Here is a 24,279-nt window from a genome sequence, read left to right on the forward strand (position 1 = left end):
TACAAGTTACAGAATATATTTTTCATTTTGGTCTCAACTTTCATTGATAATTTTATCTTTATTTTTGCCAAATTGTCTGCTTTTGAGCACTGAAATGTGTTCATCAGACCTGCTGCTTTCCTCCTGCTAATCGTCCAACCCCTGCTCCCCCCACACATAGGTTTTATCAGACCTTGACTTCTTACTTTCACCTTTGTAGTTGTTGTTTTAAATTTTTTCTTCATTATTTTGCTAAATACCGCTCTGCAGATCAGTAACATCTTGGGTGGTGGTTGTACCACATAGCATTTATAGCAGACATTAGTTTTGCATAGCGTGTGTACCTTATTTTGTCTGGACTTGTCTTCTTTGCGCTGCAGGCACCTCCTCCAGCAATTGTAGTGATTAAGCCTGGTATTTCTGCAGATTTATATTAACTTCTGCTTATAAAGAAAGAGAAGAAACCCAGCCTTTCCCTCCCCACCCAACCCCCCCCCCCCAACATCTAAACTAGACGTTTTTCTTCATTCCCTTAGTTTTTATCAGAATTAGACCGAAGCTTGCTTTTGCGTATGAAGGAAAATTTGTTAAGTACCTTGTGGTTTATAGATGTCTTTTGTTACATATTACTCTGATTTATTGTGCAACGTTGGCCTGTAAATCATTTCAGCCAGACGATTACCTGGCTCACGTTGCCTTTATGATTTGAGTCCTATAACAGCCATGAAAAATGAAGGAACGCTGGTTTTGGCGGCGGCGGACTTTGCTGGTCCGAGCTCCCCGTAACTCCCTGTGCTGGCCGCGCTCCGCTTTGCTGAGGTTTGCTGCCTGGCTCCCAGGAGATGTTTACAAGGAATCCATTACTTTGTGCAGCTGAAAGACGGTGTTGAAAGAACAAAGGGAGTTTTGTGATGAAGCGTATCTGACTTCTCGCTGCTTTGCTTACCTTTTAAATGTAAAACTCGGTCATTTGCAAGGGCTTTTAGTTCTCAGGGCATCCCTATAAGATTCCACCCTGCGTGGAGCTGTCCTTCAGTCGAAAGCGGGGCTGTCCCAAAACCGCTCTTGAACGCATTTCTATTTTAATCCCCAACTTTGCCTGCCGCCTGCCTTCCTGGCTCCGGCTCAGCGCCTTGCCCTGCCCTGCCCTGCCCCACCCGCGGCGCGCAGGCGGCCGCTGCTCGCTGCGCTGCGCGGCGCTCCCGCCGCCGCCGAGAGCCGCTCCCGTCCGCGGAGCGTCGGCTCCGCTCCGCGCCCGCCGGCCCCGGGGAGCCGCTCGGACCTGCAGCCTATGCGGGGGCAGCTGGCGCCATACGTATAACTTTTAAATGGAAAATGTCTTTCTCAAAGGCTGTCGATGTCCAGTGGTCTGCAGCCCATGAGCAGTTGACCAGTCCAGGTGTTTCTGCTTCTGTTCCTGTGCTATGTGAATTGGGAGTTCAAGAGAAGAGTGTGCAGGATGGAGGAGTTGAGGGTTTGTATTCCTGTTCTGGTGGTACGGCAGTGACGGAGGGCTTGGGAAGGAACAGAAACTCTACCTGGGGTCGTCTCAGTTAGGGGAAATATTGTTCTCAGTCTTTTTGTCTGTATCGATTTCTGTCAGTGCTTTCATCAGCTCTTAAAAATGAGAATGATCCTTTTTGTTGGTATGGATTTTCTGTCGTGAATAGTGTTCAGGAAAAACTTGGTTTTGAACGTGATTTCTTCTTTGTGGATTTTATCAGTGCGTTTTGCCCCACTTATTTAAAATGTAGCCATTTCAAACTCTCAGAGCTGGATTCGTTTGAAAAACTGCCAAATATTTGTCTGTGCTTTACTAAGATAAAAGTTATAGTCTGAGGCTATGAGACAGTCCTATTGAGTCAAGACTGGGGTTTTCTGTAAGATTTTTAAGGAGATCATTAACGCAGGTCTATCTTTTCACAGGACAGTCGGCCCAATATGTCAAGACCTCTGATCACTAGATCCCCTGCATCTCCATTGAACAATCAAGGCATCCCCACTCCAGCACAGCTCACAAAGTCCAACGCACCAGTTCACATTGATGTGGGTGGGCACATGTATACCAGCAGCTTGGCCACGCTTACAAAATATCCCGATTCCAGGTAACTTTAAAAAGCTTCTTCTGCATGTCTTTGGCAAACTCCTTTTTCTTCCTTTTCGTGCTTGGACGTCCTGGGGCTGTCTCAGAATGATGAATTTAGCTCCTTTTGTTTCAAAATTAAATTAGCTTTCTTTGTTAGTAGGCAGTTAGAGACTTACTTTTCTTTCCCTGCTCCACTGTGTTTCTGACAAATGGCGCTTCTGCAAATCCTGATGTGTGTGTACTAAAAAAAAGCTGAGAGAAAAGAGCACATACTTTCTACTACCTAGGATTCTGGGTTTATGCCAAAGCACCATGCTGTGGTTTGTTACATTCAAAAACTAGTGATACTGCATTTAATCCCAAAGGTGGGGGTGTTGGAGTATTTGTTTTGTTTCTTTTGGAACAGTAACTGCTCTCCTGTGCTGTCAACACACCATCTCACATGTGTCACTTGAGGCAAAGTTGAATGAAATAAACTACAGGACAGTATTAACTGAATACTTTTTATAGAATCTTAGAACTTTTAAAATAATTAGGCTGTTAACTCTCATGTACCTTTTGAATGAGGTATTTGTGACTCTGGTAGCTCACTGGTATTAAGCAGTCAGAGAACTGCTGCATGTGTGAGCCAACGTGCCTGTAGAGTAGCTAAAACAAGAGTGCATCTAAGAAATCTAGAGTGCATATAGCAGTGTGTGTGGTCATTACCTGGTGGTGCTGGCAGACAGGCAGTGTAGTGGTACTGTAACTCTGAGAGTTGGTTATGAGACAGCAGGAAACCATTGTGTCCACAGTACCAATCTATACCTTGCCCTTCACCACCCAATCCTGCTCTAGAGGGCAGGCAGCGTGCCCATTGTGTTCTCTCCGGTCTGAGGGGGGAGATTTTCAGTTTCTTGGTCTCACAGCTCTAACCTGCCTTTTCAAAGGGCACAAAGCCCACTTGATGGGATGTGACTTCATTCAAAGCCTGGGTTTCACTCGATGCTGCTGCCTCTGCGCCATCAGCTGATAGTGTTAGGTGGGCTGAGGCAGTGCTCCCGACAGGGCTGCAGGAAGAGAGCCGTACACACAGCGAGGCACATGGCCTTTCTTGTCACAGCCTCCTCAAGGAAGGCCCGGCAGAGGGGAGCAAAAGAAGCCATGCAAAGCCTGGGTCTGCCAGGAGAGATTCAAGTAACGTCTGGGAAAACTTGAACTGTTCTTCGAGAACCAAATCTGTTCTTCTGGGTTTTTTTTTAGAAGCCTTTTGTGTTCAGCTCCTAGTAGTTGTGATTGCTTTGTGGGTTTTTTGGTAGTTGGAGCAGTAATGGTGTCTGACACTGTTGTATATGCAGAATAAGAGGTTGATGTTTCTGTTTTCATGTCAAATTCACAGAGAGAGTATATTACTACAAGTGAAGAAACACTAAAATGTCATTCAAAAATGTGTCTGGTGGCAGTGGAATTTAAGCTTAATGTATTCAATGCTCAATTGAGCCATTGTAGCACTTGAAAGTGAAAGCTATGCCTGTAGTATCAAAGCCAGTTTAATAAATTAAACATTTTAAAAGCTCTTCAAACATAATTTAAAGAAAACCCAAATTCTGAGTTATAGTCATTCTGTTTCAAGTCGTTCTGACGTGTTTGTGTTTCAGTTCTGACAGTGTCTTTTGAACCTCTTGATGAGTGAATATTTCCAGTGTAGCTGTTAGAACCTGGAATTCCCAGCCACTTCCAGAACTTGAGAGATTTTTTTTAACATTAGCAGCTTCAAAAGAGAGTAATTATTATACTAGTTTGAATGTCAAGACAATGGCATGAAGCATTATGCCGGTAATCATGATATAGTTGTTTGGGTTTTGTCTGAGATTTTGCCATGAGGCTTTTTTCCAGTGAAGGGTTGGGATGTATATATGTGTGTATATGTATCTGTACATATTTATATAGAGTGAGTGCTAGGTAAAAATTATCCAGTAATATCTGGACAAATTGTTTCTTGAAGCCTGACCTGGTCAGTTTCATACCTGGCTAGACTATAACTTCATTACTCAACTTTAGCACAAGGTTTTTGTCAACATTGCTTATATGTTTCTTTTCCTGCCAATATCATATGTGTGAATGATATCAAAACTAAGGAAGGTCTCATAGATATTTTTGGGCCAGTTGAAACCTCCTGATTCTTACTGTTATATGAAAAATTGTCTATGAAAAATAAGGTCTTGATTATCTTGCCTGAAAGAGCACTGCTCCAGGGATGAGTCAAGGCATCGGTTGCAGGCTCCAGCATGTAACAGGTTGAGACATGAAAGTCATTAGGTTTCTGACTCGTATTACATGTATTCTAAGGGCCAGAAGCCTAAAATGAACCTTTCATCTGTGGGCCAGGTACCAGAGTCATCTTTCTTTGTGAGATTGAAAGGGTGATACTCAAACCAGTAGCTCTGGAGTCACTCTGACTTGCTGGTGTGAGGGAGACCTATTCTGATAGCGCAGTCTCTGCTTCGGAGCAAGTGTACTCTTCCTTCTCCTTTTGGAGTCAATAGCACCCCATCTTGTACCTCGCTGTTTTCTTCTTCCTGGACAGCAGAGTAGGAATTGGAAAGAGTACTTTAAAAAATAGTTCCTTAAATGATATCAGGTAAAGACTTGTAGCTTGAAGGGATCATTTTCCATAATTCTTCTGTTAGGTTCCCCAACCTGGTTTGTGCCTTGACATGTAAAATGCCTACTGACAGATACCTACCTATTCATTCCTCCAAAGAAACCTTGGTGTGACTGTAAAAGTATCTTGCTACTGTTGCTGGATCCCTGCCCTTTGCTTTGGAAAGACAATTGTGCGTTTCTCTCAAATGCTCTTGTGCTTGAAGAAGCCAAAGAATGAGAACCGATCTGTGTTTTGGGCAAAAGCTGACTTGGTGAAGCAATCCGACAGACAAGCAGCTTATCTAATAGATGGTTTGAATTGAGTAATCCTAGAATTATAAATTCTGAAGCTAAAATAATGCTTTAAAAAGCCCTCAAATTTGATTTAAAAATCTAGTATCATATAATTTCAAAGAGCCCAGTTGTAATCCAGACTAGGGAGGACCTATTGTTTCCACAAGGAAAATCCCCTATGAATACTTTAGCTCATCAACAGGCTTCAGGTTCTCCCAAGAAACCAGTAAGACCATGCCTCAAACCATGCCTCTCATGAAGCTCAATAATACAATTTGCCAGACTTAGGCTTCAGGAAGAAGCCTAAGTTTGAATCAGCCTGTTTACGAAGAAGACCCAATATGAGATCTCTCTGCTGAAATAAATAGCAATTTTCTATTAAAGTCTGAGGAGGGAGCAGGTGTCCTTCAATGTAGCTCTCTCCACTGAGGCTGTAGACCTTGGTGCATTCAGCCCTGCACAGATTGTACAACCTTTGGTTTAAGACTTTGGTGTACAAAATCTTTTTTAATTGCTTGGTTTTTGAAAATAAAGATTTTTTTTTTTAATAGTTTTTTTCCCACTGCTCAGGAAAAAAAAAAATCCAGGAAAGGAGGATCCAAGATGAGGGTCTGCTAAAGGAGCCTTTCTCCCCTAAGAGCTCAGGCACATTAATGCAGTGCCATTGTTCCTGGTGGTCACCAAAAAGTTTGAGGAGAACAGGTTGAGGTGTTAGGATTTACTATTGTGAGGAGAGGAAGCACTTGTTGGTTAGCTCTGATACTTCAACCCAAGCAGCCTACTTTCCTTCCAGTGCATTGCCATCTTGTAGCAGGATTGATTGGGAGTTGGCATTCCTATATCTATCAGCCTTAATGCTGTCTGCATGGCATCTACCAAAAGTTATTGTCTACCAGGCTAAGACAACCTCAACTGAATATCGGAGCTGAATGAGAAGATGTAGAACTTTGATCATACAAGCATCAGCTGTCTGATATCTCTGATATCAGCGATATCAGCAGTGTTGTCTATCTCGTATGTTCAAAGCATTTGAACTTTTAATTAGTTCTGTCCAAGTCATCTGGTACAAATATTTGCATAACACCATGACATTGGATTGCCACATCCTATATTCCCACCACAGAATGGGAAAAAAATCACTTAAAACCTTGTATATAACTTTGTAGAACTTTTTGGAGTGTCTGTCTTGCTACATCTCCCATCTTGAGTTACTCCCTGCATATGAAGATGGATTCTTCTTATACAGTATTTCACAATCCTTCCATATTTCTGCCCAGGGCTATTTCAGGTTTTCATATGAACCAATCCATTCGTGTCCCAGTTTTCTTACCCAATCCTCACTCACAGCCCTCAGGGAAATTAAATTTCACACACTTGGATCCAGTTAGGACACTGACTTTTTTTTTTTTTTTTTTAATTGGTAAGGGTTTATTTTGCATCAAGAGCACAGAATTACTTAGGAGAATGCCCAGACTGTCCTTGGCCTTTTTTGACAGTTTGGAAGAAAGACTTATCCTTCACAAGTTTTGTAGGTAGACTTCCAAGGACATGCTGTGAATCAGGCAGAAATGCTTGCCTGTATCAGAGCTCTGGCGGTTTCTGTTATCAGTCCCCAGGTCTAAAACAAACTTACACGGCCCTTTGTTCAAGCTCCTGCAAATTGAAGCACCATGCTGGAGACTTCTGTCTTGGTAGGAGACCTGCTGAGGTGAGGGTGGTCTGCACTTGGCATAGGCCTCCCTCTGTAACACCTTCATGAAAGCAACCCTGTCACAATTTTCCTGCTCACCTTGGAAAGCACCTCTCAGACTACTCTAAGTTATGCTAAACTTGAAGAAATACAACATTTTCTAACTAATAAGCATTTGGTGATTTGGGTTTTTTAAGGAAATATTGAGAGAGTGGGTGTTACTGCATCTTTCTTTCCACTCTCCTTATTTAGATTTATCTTCCTGAGAGGTCCATCTCTATCTGTATCTTTTCTAGAACAACAACATCAATGGCAAGCTTCTGTGAAAGTTTTCAGTATTTCTGTAACCAGCTTTATCTGCTCTATTAGCATGAATGGTCCAGGTCCAGGACTATTAGCATGAATGGTTCAGCTTTTTAACTTTTTGTAACATTCCTGGCAGGAGGGAAATAGGCAGAAGAAGTTGGCAGAGGGTCTGTTCAATCTTTGTTATCTATCCTGTCTTAGTCATCTCGTTATTCACCTTTTATATTTCATCATTTGATTGCTGCATGGTCTTGTGGCAAGGAAAAGTGAGGGCTTGAGATAGGGAAATACATTGACTCTCACTGACCTGTTCTGTGACCCAGGATAACTGATTTAACTTTGAGCTTCACTTGCTTCCTACCAAGGTTAACAAAAAAATAGATAACTGATTTAACTTTGAGCTTCACTTGCTTCCTACCAAGGTTAACAAAAAACCAATTTGTAGAGTACTTTGGGATGATGATTGAAAGTGTAAAAGATTACTATCTCTAAGCATAAATATTTATAGATCCTGTAACTGAGATAGAGGTTGATGGTGTTGGTATCATCAGTAGCATGTATTAATAAAAAAATTAACTGTTGGTTCATGAGGACCAGACTCAACAGAGTCAGGCAGTGCAGTTGTGTTGGTTAGAGTGACCACATATACAGATTTGGAAAGAAAATGGAAACAGAACTGTGAATGATACTATACTTTATGCCTACCTAAAGAAATTCAGAGAACTTACACAACTGATATTTTAAAGAGATCTCTCTTTAACACACATCTGTCAATAAAGAGCTCTAAGGGGTATTTTCTGGTCCTGGCTGAACCAAGATTAATTGTAGCTCTAGGTATGTATATTGAATTTAGGGTATATATTGACCTCGTTTTGCCTCAATTAATGATCACCACAGGTCAGTCATCACTGTTGCCTCAGTAGAAGTAAATATTTTTCAAATTGTAGTCCTGTAATATGTTTAACTTGCAAGGTCAGCAAGTTGCTGCTGTTGCTTGTGGCAGGTGACTGGTGAAAGAAATAGCACCATCAGATTAGCAGGTTCTCACATCATGTGGTCAGGAACTGGTGGTGAGTCATCACTGAAAGGGGCCACAAAACTGATGTCTGTTTTCCTGTTCGAAATGCCAGTAAAAGTGGGCTTATGTGTATTTACTTGGAGGGAAAAAAGCAGTGTCCTTTATTTGTTCAGTGCTTTTGCACTCAAATCTGTAAAATGACAGTAAAATCAAGATAGTGGATTGTTGGAGAGCTCTTTGCACATATGCAGAGCCAGGGAAAGTAGATGTGCAGAGTTGATGCTACAGGGGTTCATTACATGCTTGTTCTGGCTGCCTGTCTATGACAGTGTGTAAGGAAGTATGTTCAGAGGAATAAATGTCTACATTCAGGAATCTTAGATAGCTAAAGACTTCAGCTCCTTATTTCTGAGGCTAGTAATCCTCAGAAGTAACAATCATTTTTTTTTCTTGAGGGGAAAGAAGAAAATCCATAGCCATGTAATCAGTGTAGAGATTCCTTTGCCAGTTGGCTTGTGTGGGTTTGTAGGGGTTGGATCAGCCTGTAAGTCCAGCAGAAGGGAGGTTGTCAATAACTAGTTTAAGGGTCTGTGCTTTGAGAAATCATTTGACTGCAACGGCTGCTTGGAATCCTTGGATGGAAAATTGTGGATGGGAACCTTACAACTTTTGTATTTTTCTGCCCAATAGCATGGTATCATAAGCTAGACCGAAGGCACCCAAGCAGTATTTCTCACTCTGCCTGGCCTGGGAAGATAAAACAATATTCTGAGTCTCTAGGTCTCACTGACCTAATAGGAAAAAATCCCATTAGAAACTGAGGTGGCACTGAAGTATTCTGCTTATTGGTCACTTCTGATAGGGCCCAGGTTTGAATCATAGTCATGAGGTTCAGTGGTTTGTTTTGCCTTTTGCTGTACTTACAGAGGTTCCTGATGGCAAAGAGTGTGTTAGCACAAGGTTCTCATTCTGCTCCCACATAAACTGTTTGTACTTCATGGGTCATTCATAAATTGCAATGTAGTTGCTAAGCAAATTGGCATCTAGTACATACATAATTGCAGAAGCAAATATATTTGGCTTCCAGTTTTGCCGTCAACACCCGGCCACCTCTTGGGTGTGTTTGAAGCTTTAGGATATAGATTCCAACTTCTGGCTTACTTCTTTCTGGTGATGATCAACCTTCTGGCTGGGTTTCATGTATGCAAGTATGCTTGCCATTTGGGGATGTATTTGCAGAGGTTGCATAGGAAATGGTGAAAACTGCTCAGGACTCAATGGTTATTTGCAGTCATTTTGATGCAAGTAAGGCACAAATGCTGTGCTGGCCAAAGGAATATCACAAGTTCCTGTTATGTGAACTTTTCCTCTAACTTAACCAGTCTGCAGTTTATTCAAATATCATAACCAGACAAGTGTCATCTGGCAAGATTTATTCTCCTTTTGTCTTTTGTTCTCAACCTTTTTTTTGCCTTTGTCTACACCTTCCAAGATGTTGATGTCTCTGACTCTTGCCTTTCAGTATCTTTTTTCCTGTCCCTGTTCTGCTCTGAGCATTGACCCTACTTCTGTCAACTAAAGTCCCTCGTTGCTTTGTCTTCATTTCTTTTTCATGCACACTTTTCTGTCTCTGTTGGAAGGAGTCAGAGCTCACATAGGTCACAACTGATCTTCACCTGACCAGATCAAAGCACTTTGTCTGCTTTCTTGTCCTTTTCCTCTCACACATGTATGGTCTTCTGGCTTGTGTTAATAGTGAGCTATCTTAGAGTAGGTAAGCAGCCAGCATATGTTAAGGATATCTCAGATACTGTTTTTGCTCTTAGTGACGTCAGTTCAGGGATGTCTCTGAGACTCATTCACATTGATTTCTTTCACTGAGTCTTTAAATTGGTAATCAAATAAATTTTTTCTAGCCCTGATGTGTATATTAGCTTGGGTCTGAAGGACTCTTCCAGCACAGTTGCAGCTGTCTGCAGCAAATGTGGGCACTTTTCCAGGCACTTTCAAGTCACTTTCTGCCTGCTTCTGAGAACCAACGGGCTTCTGCAACTGTTTGAAAGCATTTAAGCTGAGCATGTAGCTGCTACTTGTGGATTGCTTTGCAGGGACGTGCCTTTAGGAAAGCAGTGGGCTCACAGTCACTTTCCTATCCAGTCTTTCCACTGTGCAGCACTGTGTGTGTAGACACTTGGGTAGCTCAGGTGCTCAAAGCAATATAGCACGATGCTCCACCTGGACTCGTTTTTCCTGCTTCCAGCAAACTCAGCAGTGCCATGTCTGGTACCCAAGCTAATTACTGAAGACCTATCTTTGCAATTTCTTCATGCTGCATTTTGCAGAACAGGCATTCGGTGATGGAGAGCAACACTGGCAATTCAGTTTCTGTGAATCAAAACCTTTCTGTTTGCAAAGGATTAAAAGAGGTAAAGGGGGAGAGTGACAGGAAGATGAAAGGGTTTTGTTCAGAAGATAAGATAGTTGCAAAAAGCAATGTCAAATGCAATGGGGTATGTTTCCGCAGTTCAGCAATTTAGAAAGATAAATTCTATCTCCTAGACTGCAATGGGGTTTTCTTGATAAAATGTGAGAAGCCTGTCGATCAAATGGTAGACATAATTGTTCTTTAACTGACCTATTAACATCCCATTACTTTTAATTAAAAATTGTGTTTTAAGTTATTGTTCAGGCCATATTTAAACGATAAAAACTCTTTCCACATGAGGCGTGTTGCAGGTGAAAGGCTGTCACAAGCTGTGTGACACATGTAAAACAGGAGTGATTGAAGTCCCAGTGCAGCAACATGTGGCTTGCCTTTGGCTCCCTGCTGACACAGAGGGAGATGGAGGGATAAGCAGTATCTCACAGAACCACACCCAAAACCTTTGCATTCCTTGCCTAAGAAATTGCTTGTAGTTGCTTATTGTGGCATAGAAAGTTAAAATATACAGCATTTGCCATAAGTGTGTCACTTAAGAGCAAGTGATGGATTATGTCCTTCCACACCCCAAAAGTTGTTCTTTGTTCTGTAATTTAAAAATAAATGTTGCAATGTTGAATTGGAAATATTGTGTGCCGTACAATAAATTTGTTTTGTTAGGTTGCCTGGGTGTAATTGCAACAATGTCACTGCATTAAACGCGTGTCATGGGGCAATGGTTTCCTGCCCCTACACCATGCCAAACACTGCTTTGCTTAGCAGCTCTAATGCTGTCTATCTGCGTCAGCCCCTGTGATTATTTTGGTTCTGTGAAACTTTTTTTCCTATTTTGTTCCATGCATGCTCTAAATTATAGCTCTGTTCGAGTGCTAACCACAAATCCCAAACAGTGGGAAGCTCTGCCATGCTGGAGTGGCTCAGCTGGGAGATGGTTTTTGGTTTGCCTGAACTTGTTGGTGATCCGAGGGGAAGAAGGCGCTCCAAACCGTGACGGTCTGCTGGGCCCCTTCTACCCATTTGAAAATTGATCCCTCTTAAACAGTTTAGAGGACCCTCGGGGTTTTGCAGCTTACATAAAAAATGAAAGCCCTTCCTGTCTTAGAGCAGTGCAAGCAGTCAATACAAAAGAGAAAAATGATCTTTTAAGTGTATCCCATTGAATCCATTATCTCGAGGGCCTGTGCTTGATGCTTCATCAAAACATCATCATCTTGGTGATACATGGGGGAGAGGGTGAGGGGGCATTCGGGGGATTTCAGAGAAAATGCTGCAGTACTCTCAGTGCCACAGGACAGGCTAAATATGATACAAGCCAGAAAATGAGAGCTGCAGAAAAACTGATATGTTCCTCCTTATAACATATTGAATTTTGCATATTTGAAACAAGCAAATCTTTCAGGAAAAGTTTTGAGCGTTTCTTTTGTGGTATAAAGTCCTGTTGAGCAGCTTGTACAGTAATTTCTTTGCTCTCAATAATAATGTAAATTTGCAGGTTGGTTTTTTTTTTTCCTTATAATGATAAAGAAAATAAAGGAGCAAATAAAAATCAGTGTTTGTACCATCAGTACATTCTACCCTTGTTGTGGGAAGTAGAGATAGGGTTGAACTGCTTTATCATTAACTGAATTGGTGTTGAATTTCTTGTTCTTGTGAGCAAGAGTCAGGATTCTTAGTTTTTAAATGCTAAAGTTTTAAAAATCTTTTGCATGCCTGTACTAATGATTCATATGTTTTTCGTAGACTAGCATGAAAGGAAAATCATTGATTTCTGTTGTTCTGAGTTTGAAGGATTTATAGCAGCACAGTGGAGTTTTTTACCAGATTACAGGGGTAGAAGCTGATCTTTTTCTGTCAGTGTTTCCTTATTGGAAATAGTAAGAATATTGCTCTTTTGTTAGATTATAAGCTGTAAAACAGAAGAACTGGAATTTGTTTTCAATAACCAGTAGCATCAGTAATTCAGAAATACTATTGAAAAAAGGTGTATTTTTGGAAGACGGAACAATGAAGAAGCACTATTTCTGAATGTAACTGAGCTGTCAAACACACATCCTTTGGGGTGTCCTCCATTTCCTTTGGTGAAAGCCTAGCTTAAATAAACTAAGCAGTAGGCAGTAGGTGTGTGCCTTTGCACAACATACACCCAGGTGCTTTGTTGGCCAGGGTGATCCCAAAGGCAGAGCGCTGTCAACATTCCTAATTGGTTATTACCCAATAACACACACCCTCCAGTGTCTTGGGACTACAAAACACTTTTTACCTAGCCTTCCTACATGAATAATGAAGCACTTCAAATATTCATCCAATTATAGTCAGCCTCTCTCTTGGCTAAGGATTGCCAAATGCAATTGGACATACTTCTGACATAGAATTTCAGGCTATATCTGTGTTGGAAGGGTTTAGTCATAATTCTTGACTTCTGGGGAGAGATTAGATATCACCATGATGGTAATTTCTCCAGCCTCAAAAGCTATTGTTTATTCACTTTTGCTATGAAATTCTAGTTTACTAGCAGTATAATGTGGGAGTTTTAGGAATATTTTTTTGATTTTATGCTTGGAGTTTGTCACATGAAACTGCTTATGTTTGTTTGAAACAATGAGATGTTTTGCTTTTTCTCCAAGTGCTGTGGCTACAGCTGCACAGGACTGAAGTTGCCATAAAGCATGTGAAAAGCAGTTAATGTTTACTTTCAAACATGTAAGCTATATTTATATTCATCTTATATTTTTTCTGAATATTTTGCTGCTCAGCATGATTGACTCCTGATGTGCCAGTGGCTGACTTTTAAATACATTTTTCTCGTGCCTTGCCTTACTAACATTTTCAAAAACAATGTCCTTATTCTTTGCAGAATATTAAGGTTTAATTTTTCTTTACTGGCTTCTCCTGTGTATGAGCTCCCCTGAGTGATAATCTTCCCTCTGGCCTTTCAAAACCTGATGAGGGTGGTGTTCTGCTCATGGCAGCTTCCAGCTCTGCTGCAGTAATGCCACAGGGAACCACTCTGGCTCCATTGTGCTGCCATAGAGAAAAGCCCAATGTCCATCGTTGGAGATGCAAAGGAGATGCATGAGTAGGGAAGTGGTGGCAAATGTTATTCTAGGGAGATAAACAGTGACAGAACAGTGGCAGCTAGGATACCTGCCTGCTTCTTTTCCCTTTGGAAGACCTTTTTGGAAAGGGAAGGGAGAAAAAGTGCTGCTTTTCTGTAGCTAAAGTGTATTTGGAGGCTCCACTTTTCATCAAGCATTCTCATTTTCCCAGTTTCTAATATTGCAGTCTCATAAAGCAGGGCCTTGGGCCATGCCTCTCATACTGGCCTTCCCTTGCTTAGTAGCTAACCTCGATAAACTCATCAGCAGAGCTACAATTGCACTTTCCCATTTCCACTTTGGATTAATGGTGTAGCTCTCTGAAACTGAATGGATGCTGCTCTCCAGACCACAGAGGTCTGATTCTAGGTGAGCATTTAATTCCCCTCTTGGGAAGTAGAAATAAAAGCCCTAATCAGGTATGTTTCATGCTTCTCTCTTGGGTAGGCTCAATAAAATGAAGGATGAAAAAGATGCTATTGGAAGTCACTGCTGTCTGCTATCATTACAAGGTGTAAAGCACTGGTTTGAAAATAGAAACAGCTGGTATGGGTGCAACTTTCAATTGTGGTTAGAGTCCACGTGGGTCAGTTTATTATTTCCTATTAAAATGCAAAGTAGTTCAATCAGAGGCATAAGCCCTTCTTCCTTTTGTTTATTAATGAAATCCTGGAAACATGATAAACATGAATGGCCCCGGGAGCGGTGAAGAACATGTAACAGGTTTGGTACCGTGTAAAAACATAAGGCTGGCAGTACAGTTCCTATTCAGAGAAGAAAAATGAGTCATGTTGCTCTGCAAACCTGAACCTGAGACTGCAGAAACTCTGCTGGGCTGTGCCAGGCTGTTTCACATTGGGACAACTCATCTGCAGCTCTTCTGGGAGTATTTATTCCAATACCCCTTTCTGTTGCTGTGAAGGACCACAGAAAGGGCTCTGTCCCATGACCTTGCATGCCAAAATATTTTTATTTGCAGTGTGCTTCCACTGGGAAAGGTGGTGAAAGTTATCAGTTGGAAATTGCAGAGGCTGTAGACAGAACAAAATAAATGGGGTGAGGTCCCAAAAAACCAGTCAGTGAAATATAGTCCTGATAAAGGTCAAGTTTGTTGTAGCACGTTGCTGACTAAATGCACATCCATCATAACAGAGTTTATTTTCCTCACTGATGTCCTAATATTATTCTGCCGTAGTAACAAAATATTGGCAATGGTAGGGCAGGTAGTGTGGAGGGAGTTGATGCCCCTCCTCCGAAGTGCTTCAGCCAGCAAGAATGTGTTGCTGTCAGCTTTCCCTGCTTCAGAGTTAAGGTGAAGCTCCTTCTTTGTCACGTCTGAGTGTCTATTTCTAATAAATAATAAGTCAGTGATGTGCTCCCAAAATCAGACGTGGAATTTAATTTTGCCTGTGTTCACAGACCCTGAGGAACAAACATGCTTTGTCTAACTTCAATCCTGCAAAGTAGCCTGAGCTGCTGTCCACAGTCATATGCTGACTGTTTCTGTGCCCCTCAGTATTTGTTTAGCAGAGGATTTTCCTCGAAGATCAACCAACCCTTGGAGCACAGTGGAAGAAATATCCCTGCCTTTTGTCATCTGTTGTGAGGCTCAGTTCTTCGTAAACACTTCCCAGAGATCCCTGCAAAGCTGTTGCTGCCTTTGTGTTACCAGTGTGAATATGGCAGACTCATTCTTTACTGCAGTGTAAATCCCTGGGGCAGATCTCTGCCAGAGGTCTTCTAACATCGAAGCACATGGATAGTGGTTGGTGGCAATTAGAGGCAGTAAAGATGGATTATGTGCCTGCACCCACAGTGGCTATAGCTCTGGGTGGGCTGCAGGATTCAGGGGTGGAGTGGGCACAGCTGCTGAGCAGTAGGGCTTGGGGAAAGCATCTGTTCTGAGGGGCAGCTGCAAGTAAATGAGACCTATGGTCTGGCCACTCTTGGTGACTGCACTGCTGCAGTATCAGTGGGGATATGACAGAGCCCAGTCTGACCTCGGGTGCTTTCTCCCTCCTGTTAAAACCCATCATGGTGCTCAGCAGCAGGTTCTGCCTTCTGCTGGACAGCTGGGCAGCCCAGGTCCATTTCACCTCCTGTCACTACTTGTGGGTAGTCATCTTGTGGCATACACCGAGGGAAGCAAAGCTGTGCAAAAGTGAGGGGCCAAGAACTGGACTATCAGCTTCCATACAGGACTGTGAGGTTAAACCAAATAAATACAGACTCTTGTGCATAGGGTGGTTAGCAATATTTAATTTGATGGTCTGACTTCCTAGTCAAAGTTGGTCATTTTAACACATTATCTTTCTCCAGATTTGTTCCTTTCATGGTGCTAATTGGCTTCTGCCAGCCATGACAGGAGGAGGTTTTTAGGAAGGTAATGGAAAATTATCAAAATCAAGCTATAGCCCCAAACTGTTTGTTGCAAAACCAGTGGCTTTTGGAGAGATGGGGCTTTGATGAAACAGTGCAGCTCTTGATTACCCTAAACTATTTTCAGTCTTCTGCAACTTTCGATAACACGGTTCCGTAGATCTCCTGTAAAGATAGCAGAAAACAATTTATATCTATGCCTTGGGGTGAGGAAAGAAAAAAAATATCAGAAATCTACCAAGACACCTGGATTTTTGCGAAATTAAAATTTTATTACATTCACATATGGAGCAAAAAGCATTGGTATTAGCTAAGTACACAAGTGAAGGGAATAATGCAAGGTGGTTGTAATGTGTTTGATTTTCAAAAGAGGGGAGGAGGACTTTCTGGAACAGTTTTCTGTCCCCGAAAATGCCTGTATCAGAACTTGCATTGTTCTAAAAAACTGTAGGTTTGAAATTCAGTATTTTTCTCAGTAAATTCTCAGCTGTTTTTCCTTCTTGTTGTTAAGGAAATCCTTGTCTTTTGGTGTCCGTACCCCTGTTGGTTCTTGATCAGTTTTTTTTTTTCAGTATTAGTGCAAACTGCAACTTAATTTATTTATATAAGGGCTGTGTGGTGTTACCAGCATCTGGGGAAAAGGGCAGATGCAATGTGGAGACACCCTTAGGAAATGGTGCTTTTTTTGCTTCTATTGTTCTGAGCATAGTTATATTTTGCTCTTTTTAGAGAAAAGCTTCACAGTTAAGTGAATGAAATTATGAAAACCTACAAACTCAAGCAGTAGTCTGCTTCATCAGCAGTGTATTTCTACTAGTTTAAAAGCAGTGCTCAGCTTAATAGGCATCTGCTTGCTTATTAGCATCCTGGAACCACCCCAGGAAGATTTTCACTGTTGGGCTGTGCTGGTTTCCACCAGGAGGATCACAACGGATGTAGGACATATATCCTCACTGCTGGAAATCCTCCAGACTGATAGAGTTAAGCTTGTTTGAGTGTTTCTCCACAGATATTTCCCACCTGCATTCAACATTTATTAGTTGCTATGTGACAGAGCTGTCGCAATCCTTGGGGTGCACCATCACTGCTGCGGTGGTGCACAAGGTGTGCGTGGAATGAGAGCCAGCCCCGAGTGGGTGGGCTGCCCTCCACGGGAGTCTGTGTCTGTCCAGGGGCTGTAGCTTGATTCTAGACTCAGCTCACCTCAATACCCTGCTAAAATACTGGAGGCTGACTGCCTGCATTTAGGAAGTGGGGTTCCTCACACACTTTGCAGTGCAATATGACTTTGAATGTCACTCTTCTGTATTCCTGTAGTCAAGCTGGCTCAGGAAGAAGTTAGGACCAGTCAGCTCCTTTGTGTGAGATTAACCTGAGCTGCCGGGTAAAAGAGCTCTTAAATTAAAAAAGTTCTACAAATTCCTATACAAACTTCTGCTCTGAATTTAATAGAGCCTGATGTCACCCTGTTCTTTTAAAAGTTTTCTATGCCTTCTGATATTGACATATTTCTACTAGAGTTTCTCATGCACTGCTCATGTAAATAATTGTTTTGCATTCTTCTTTGTAGGAGGAGAGAATTAATGGAATGTTAGTTTGACCAGTGTGGTTGGAGAGGTAGCAATTTCATCATTCAATCCACTATCACTTTTAGAATTATATATATTGTGAAGAAATAAAATTTCCTTCTCGTGTTCTTTAGCATCTTAGATTGAGCGTGTGAGTTACTTTGTGTCATAGTGCGACAGCCTGACTTTTTAAAAATTGAAATGAGTGTCTAGGAAGAATGTTAGATTTTGTTTAATATATGAATTTGGTACAGTTAGTTTCTGGTCATTTTTGTGAGTGGGATGCAGTCACCATGACATGGAAAGCTAATGCCTGTGCACAGTTTCTGCTTGGACTCTGTGGCTGCTCAAGCAGGGCACAAGCCTGCAGTAGTGTCCCTGTGCCATCACCCAGCACTTTGGGATGCCCTAGAGTATCTCAAGTGGTAACAGGCAGCTGAATCACATCCTGGATGTTGTTTATTAAAGGAACCATGTTGTAACATTTACTTTTGTCATGTGGTATTTTTTCAGATTTTGCTTTCTACAGTTACAGCATCTGTTTTCAAATCTGTGGATTAATTATTCCTTGCACCACTAGTTTATGGGGCTGTATTGCTTCTCTGCTGTGTCTCACTTCTCTTCCTTTCTCCTCTCTCTACCTCCTCCACAGGACTGCATCTGACCTGCTGTTGGGTTTGGTATGGCTGCAGGGATGATTACACCATGGCAGCATCTAATTTAATAAACAATAAAGCCACTGTTTTGTATATGTAAAGTTTGTCAATGGAAATAATGTTATCTGTGTGTTTTTTTATCACCCTACCACCACCAAAATGTTCATGTGTGGCTTTGGCACTTCCAACGTGTGCAATAAGCATTATTTGTTGCTCAGAGCCACTGTCTAAGATGTTTCAGGTGGACTTTCCTGTCCTCTTAACTGATTAGCAGGCAGGTTCTGTATGAACTGATTTGGTTAATGGTGTGATTTTTCTAGTTACTGGAGTGCACTTCAGCCTCTATCATGGAAGCAATTAAACATGTAAATGTATGGGAATGAGTTATACAGGTATAAACACGTTTCTGTATGTAGACACTTGTGTGTGTCCACACTAGGAATCACACAATGTGATTGTACTGTATGTGAGTTAATCAAGAGAAGAGCAGCGTACAGTCCTGTGTTTCTCATATTAAATTCTGTGCTCATAACACCCACCTCTTCCTTGCCTCTGTTGTGTATGCTTTTATGCTATGGATTGTCCTTCTAGAAGAATTTGTAATCTGGGGTGTTAGTCTGAAAGTATTGCTTTCAGTCGAGGTAGAGGAATCTCTGAGCAGGTGGCCTAAGTAAGTAAGGGGAAATACTAATATTTGAAGTATAATACATGTGCAATTGGGTAGCTGGCCTTGCAGCTTCTCTCATTGCAATTAAAGTAAGCTTTATAGGAGAAGAACATTATTTGGGCAGCCAGGGTGACCTTTGTAGTTTTCACAGTACACGTGTAATAATACTATGTCCAATACATTGCCTGCCTCTGTGCAGAGAGATGTGTTGCTTATTTACTACACATGTCATCAGCATCTCCTGTTCCTCCTCAGTTCAGCATGTGTCCCTTGGGCTGTATTTTCTGCATATTATTTGAGTCCTGTTCTGAAAAGTCATTCTTGCATGCTTTCTTCACAACGTTCCTTAGTCTGGTACCTTCTTGCTTCACTCAAAGGGGCTAAAAAATTAAGGCAGGTGTGCATAGTGGTAGCATCACAGAGGAAATCTGGCACATGCTTGGACAAGAGTCCATTTTTCCAGGTCAGCCCTCATCTACCTTACCCATTTTCCTTTCCTGCAGTCCATTCCACATCCATTATATCTCCAGCAGATGAAGCAGGGGTCCCGTGGGCAACAGCCTGCTAGACTGTACATACCTGGTTTATACCTGGCTTGGGTGCCACGTTCAGGGTGCTGTGAGAAAAGAGTTGATCATTAAAATCTAAAGTCTAAAATCTTTCACAAAAAGGGAGGTTTGCAAATGTGACTTGCAGGAGCATCTCTAATATCTGACATATCTTAACTTGTGAATCTTGTTTTGACTACCTTAATAGTGTTCTTTGTACAAGTATTTTTTTCTCATTTGTCTATTTGTGTAGGGATTTTAAAAAGCAGAGTGAACATCTTTTCCACCTTCCCTGGCAAATTTGTCTTCTGATAATCCAAGCCCTAGTTCAGCAGGAGGGTTGGGACCTGATAATCTGTTTTATAGGCTTCTGCTGCACAAGCTAACAGCAGCAAATCGTTGTCCTCTGCGTGAACCGCACTTAAGAAGGATGCTACAAAGTTTGTGTGTTACTTATATGGGTATTTATTGAAAGCAGAAGAGTGAGGATGTTTGGGAATACTTCATTCCTTCATTCTGGGCTCTGGAGGGTGGTGTTTTCTGGGGACACAGGCACAGACATAGTTGAGACACAAGACATCTAAAAGTTTTAGAAGCACTTTGTCTCTCTGAATTTTATTCATTAATGGGAAGCTTTTACTTAGGCTTTAATGCAGTAGTGGCCTCTTTCTCTCTCTCAGGAAGCAGTTCCTGTAGAATTCCCCACAGAGCACAGAGAGGTTAATTGTGCAGTCTCCTGCTTTTATGGGCTGCAATGAAGAAGGAGCTTGTGCAATTCTTGCAAAGGGAAAGGCAAGTGTGTTCTTGTCCTGTCTATGGAAACGTGTTGTCCTTTCTCTTAGAGAAGGCTGCAGTTAACAAAACAACATAGATGTGATTTCTGGCTAAATAGACAAAGTTGTGAATATCTTGGAAAGCTTAATTCATTATGATTTCCTTGCCATGTTTGTAATTTAAACGGAAAGAGGTTCCAGGCATGTGACAGTGATGCCAGGTTCTCAAAGTAACATCCTGGAAAGGGGCAGAATTAGCAACACCTTACAGATTTTACAAAGCATATACATGCTGTAGTGGGGTCTCTACTGGTTTTGGATCCAGAACTTGTTTTGCCACTACTTTTCTAAGGCACTTCATGGAGAAACTTGGAGTATTTCCTTATTTCCAGTGATTCTTATGTGGAATTTTGATGCTGAGTCTTCTCAAGGATACGTAGGAAATACTGAGAGCTAACAGTGGTTTGAATGAAATTCATGAAAGCTGAGGGGCAAACTTGATGTACAAAGGAACACATCAAAGAATTTCCCCTATTCTGAGAAGATTTTTTTGTTGGTTGTTTGGTTTTTCTTGATCATGAGTTTTGAAAGGGAAATGGCTCTGGTAGTTTTTTCCAAACTGCTTTAACGGTGTCCTCTCTTTGTGGAATCTGCATGAACAGGTTTATCAACAGGGATTTGAGGATGGGTATTGTTAACAATCTTTTTATTAAAAAAAAAAAAAGTTGACAGTCTCAAAGGAGGCTGAGTTGAAACTGATTTATTTTTGCTTTTTACTTAAATGTGATCCTAAGACACAAGTTCCACTTTTTTACTTTGCTGCCTGTGAAGGAGTTCAGTGTTCTGAATATATAGATTATCATGGCCTTTGGGATGTTGTGCATCCACCGGTTTACCTACTTTCTGGCTTTTGGTATTGAATGATAAACACTCCTGTTCTGCTCCTATCCTCCATTATCTGTACTCACAGCCAACCTGACCATCTTAAACATGATTAAAATATAATTCAGAAGTTATTAGCTAATTATGACGCAAAGTACTTAATTTGCCATTGCACCCTAATAACTTAAAGGTACTCCTGATAGCTCAGTAATAACCATATCATAAGCAAAAGGACACGGTTGCTACTAACTTAATAGGCAGCTTCCCTCAAGATAAAACAAATAACATACCTCAATGAAATCGGATTCAAGCTTAGTAAAATCATCTTGGCAAGCAAAGAGAGTATTTGTTAATTTTTCTGTGAAATGTTATCATTGCCAAGAAAACTTGGTTACAAAAAACAGAGATGGCAAAAGTATTTGCATGAATAATTGATTTAACATTTCATTGGTTTAAGTGATTTTAGGAAAAGTGGTTTTGATATGCTCTGGAAAACTAGAAAGTTTTTACGGACTTATTTGCAAGATTCCAAATACTGTAGGACATGTGGGGTTTAAAGGCTTGTAGATTGTTCTTCGGTATATCCAGTGCGTGCACAAACCTGAAAAGAAAGAAGAGTAGTGATGGCATTTTAAAAGGCTAAAATCCTGACGGTCAAGCTGTGTCTATGGTCCCTGGGTGTGCAGGGAAGGCCATGTGTGTAGGTCCTTTCTGCCTGATGTCCTCACAAATACCTTGAGAGATTTGTCCCCTGTGATGAGAGGGATGATGGCAAATATCTGCAGCCTCCAGCCCTGCTCTGAGTCTCCAGGATTTGGCAGGTGGGTCACTCAGGATGCTGGCTGGTGCCAGAGGTGTCTGAAAGTTCTAGAGGAAGAAAGGGGCTGTGGCATCAGTCCGTAGACAGTGGTTTGGCTGAAGAAACACCTATTTGGGGATTGCAATTCTTCAGTTTTCTGAAGACATATCTGTATGGTAGCAAAAGGACTTGAAGGTGTGGTTGGTATCTGAAGACAAGCAAAACTGTGAGGATCAAGGATGTATTCAGTCCAAGGATATTCTGAATTGGAATGAATTCACAAGGACCATCGACTCCAGCTCTTAAGCGAATGGCCCATACATGTCTTGGGAAATGTCAGTGACTTCAGTGTCTGTCAGATGGAGGAACCTCACTTTCTGGGAAATGATGGGGTTTGTGGAGTAAAGATCCTGGTCTGGGGTGGGAGAACAACTGGTGAGCAGAGGATAGACCCCTCTCAGCCATATCTGAAGCCTGTAATGCAACCTAAAGATCCAGGAGGCTTGGCTGACATGGTATTGAAATTGCTTTTAAAACACCTGCCCAGCCTTGTGTGAAAAAATGCGGCTTAGGGTTTCAGCCTGTTCCTCTTATCAGTCTGCATCTCCCTGGTACACCAGAGCAGAGAGAAGGAATATGGTAAACAGAAACTCCGTGGCCCGTATACGGTCTGGGGTGGTGCTTTCCTGGCCTCACCCTTGTTGCCATCTTGCAAAGCGGGAGATGGTTTCCATCTGCCTGCATATACTGTTCTCTGGTCATGAGTCAACAGCTCTCAACATCCCATCCCAATGATTTATTCCTTTCTGTTCTAAAATGTCAGCATTTCTATGAGTGCCAGCTGTGTCTGGGTACATGATGGTCCTGAGTTTGGGAATGAGGGTTTGAACATCCTGGGAGAAGGCTGTGGCAGAGACTACATTTTTGAACTGGCTTCTGTTGAACATGCAGGCACCCTACACCTACCAGGGTGACTGTCAACCAATATGTCCTGTACACCAGGGGAGTTGCTGTATTAGCTCTATTTCATGGTGTAACAATTAGTTCTGGTGTGAAACTCCTAGGTAGCTAGGTCACCTCTTTAGCAGGGAAAATACAGCTTTTATTTTATTTTGGAAAAAGTTCCTTTTTAAGCAAACAGAGGTTAGGGATCTTCTACTGACTTGTGGAGCCTTGGCCATCCATATTTTAATTTCCCCCTGTGTTTGCTGTGACCCATGTGTCCACGTTTGTTCCGCTGTCATTTCGATACATGTCTCTCATTCTCTATGCTCATCTGTGGCGTAGAAAGATGTAGTTTGCTCTCGTGTCAGTAGCATTCCTGCAACATGACTACACCATGTTGTGCAATTCATACTTTTCCAGTTAAAGTGTCAGTTTGTCCATCTGGATTAGATCCAGCGGCTATTAGTTCATTTTGTAATATGTCTGATTGGCTTTTGTCTCTGCTCCTGATGCTGCCTCTGATCAGGCAGGTTGTAGCAAATCCCATGTTTCTCTCTTTTTTCTCAGTTTGATTTGTTTGGTTTTGTTTTTTTTTTTTTTTTTGTCTCTAGCGTGTTCCTTGATGATACCATGTCACTCATGGTTTCAGATCCTTCCCATCTGCTCCTTGCATGCTTTGCTCTGCCTTTAAGATTATTCACCACTTTTTGTCTATCTCACTTCTTTCTAAATGCCTTATGAGCCCTCTGAGCTTGCCCCTACCTTTTCTTTTACTGTCATGCTGAAGTAACAATCTTAAGATGTTTGAAATCTTCTCCATGTAAATTATTCAGTTCCTTAATCTTTAGCAAATATTTTTACAAAGGTTTGACATCCTTTTACTCAGTATTTGGCATTTATCTGTTCTTTAAAGTGCCATGTAACTTTTTTTTTTTAATCTCTTAAGAACTGGTGTTTAAATACCTCTTCCTGTGCATTCTTATTCTCTGTAATTTTGGCTCCTATATAAATACTTTTTCTATAGAAAGTTTAATGAGCTTTTAGGTTTTAATACATTTTTCCCCTGTTGCCTTTTCTTTATAATTATTTGTATTCATGCATCTTCTCATAACGTAGGAATTGTATATGCCAAGAAATTCCTGAGACTCATGGACATGAACCTTAAATTGAATGTAAGAAGAAAAAGATAAGAACAAATTATAATAGCACTGAGAGCAAGAGATTACAACAGGGTATTTGCTTGAAATGCAGTTTTCATAATATATGTTCCTGAAAATTGCAAATGTATTCTGTTATGTTTATAAGCCAACTCTTGTTATGCAGAATTATAAAGGTTGCTATATATTCAGTCTCTATGGATCCAAATTATGTGATTTACTCAAGAAAGAAAAGCAGGTTGATACTGTCAAAGTGGTTCTCTGAAAAGAAAGAATAAAAACCTTATCATTCTCCACTTGAGTAGGATAGCATTTCTCACTGGCGTGGACACCACTTCAACTGTACTAGCTGCTAGGGGACGGTGCAAAATT

The 24,279-nt window shown here is 41.3% G+C and overlaps 1 protein-coding gene across 7 annotated transcripts in view; it reads left to right on the forward strand.

Annotated features, from left to right (window-relative positions):
* Positions 1-24,279, forward strand: part of KCTD1 (potassium channel tetramerization domain containing 1) — a 100,330-nt gene that overhangs the window by 64,297 nt on the left and 11,754 nt on the right. For 6 of the 7 annotated variants that reach the window (XM_021551601.3, XM_021551598.2, XM_021551596.3 and 3 more), the window contains exon 2: positions 1,906-2,084. In XM_021551601.3, the coding sequence (XP_021407276.2) occupies positions 1,921-2,084 (164 nt within the window). In that variant the 5' untranslated portion in view covers positions 1,906-1,920. Of the gene's footprint in view, positions 1-1,325; positions 1,454-1,905; positions 2,085-24,279 lie in introns of those variants that run through there. The other variant, XM_021551597.3, reaches the window with a different exon arrangement.

Source organism: Lonchura striata, chromosome 1 (assembly GCF_046129695.1).
Source record: "Lonchura striata isolate bLonStr1 chromosome 1, bLonStr1.mat, whole genome shotgun sequence".
NCBI classification, from domain to species: domain Eukaryota; kingdom Metazoa; phylum Chordata; class Aves; order Passeriformes; family Estrildidae; genus Lonchura; species Lonchura striata.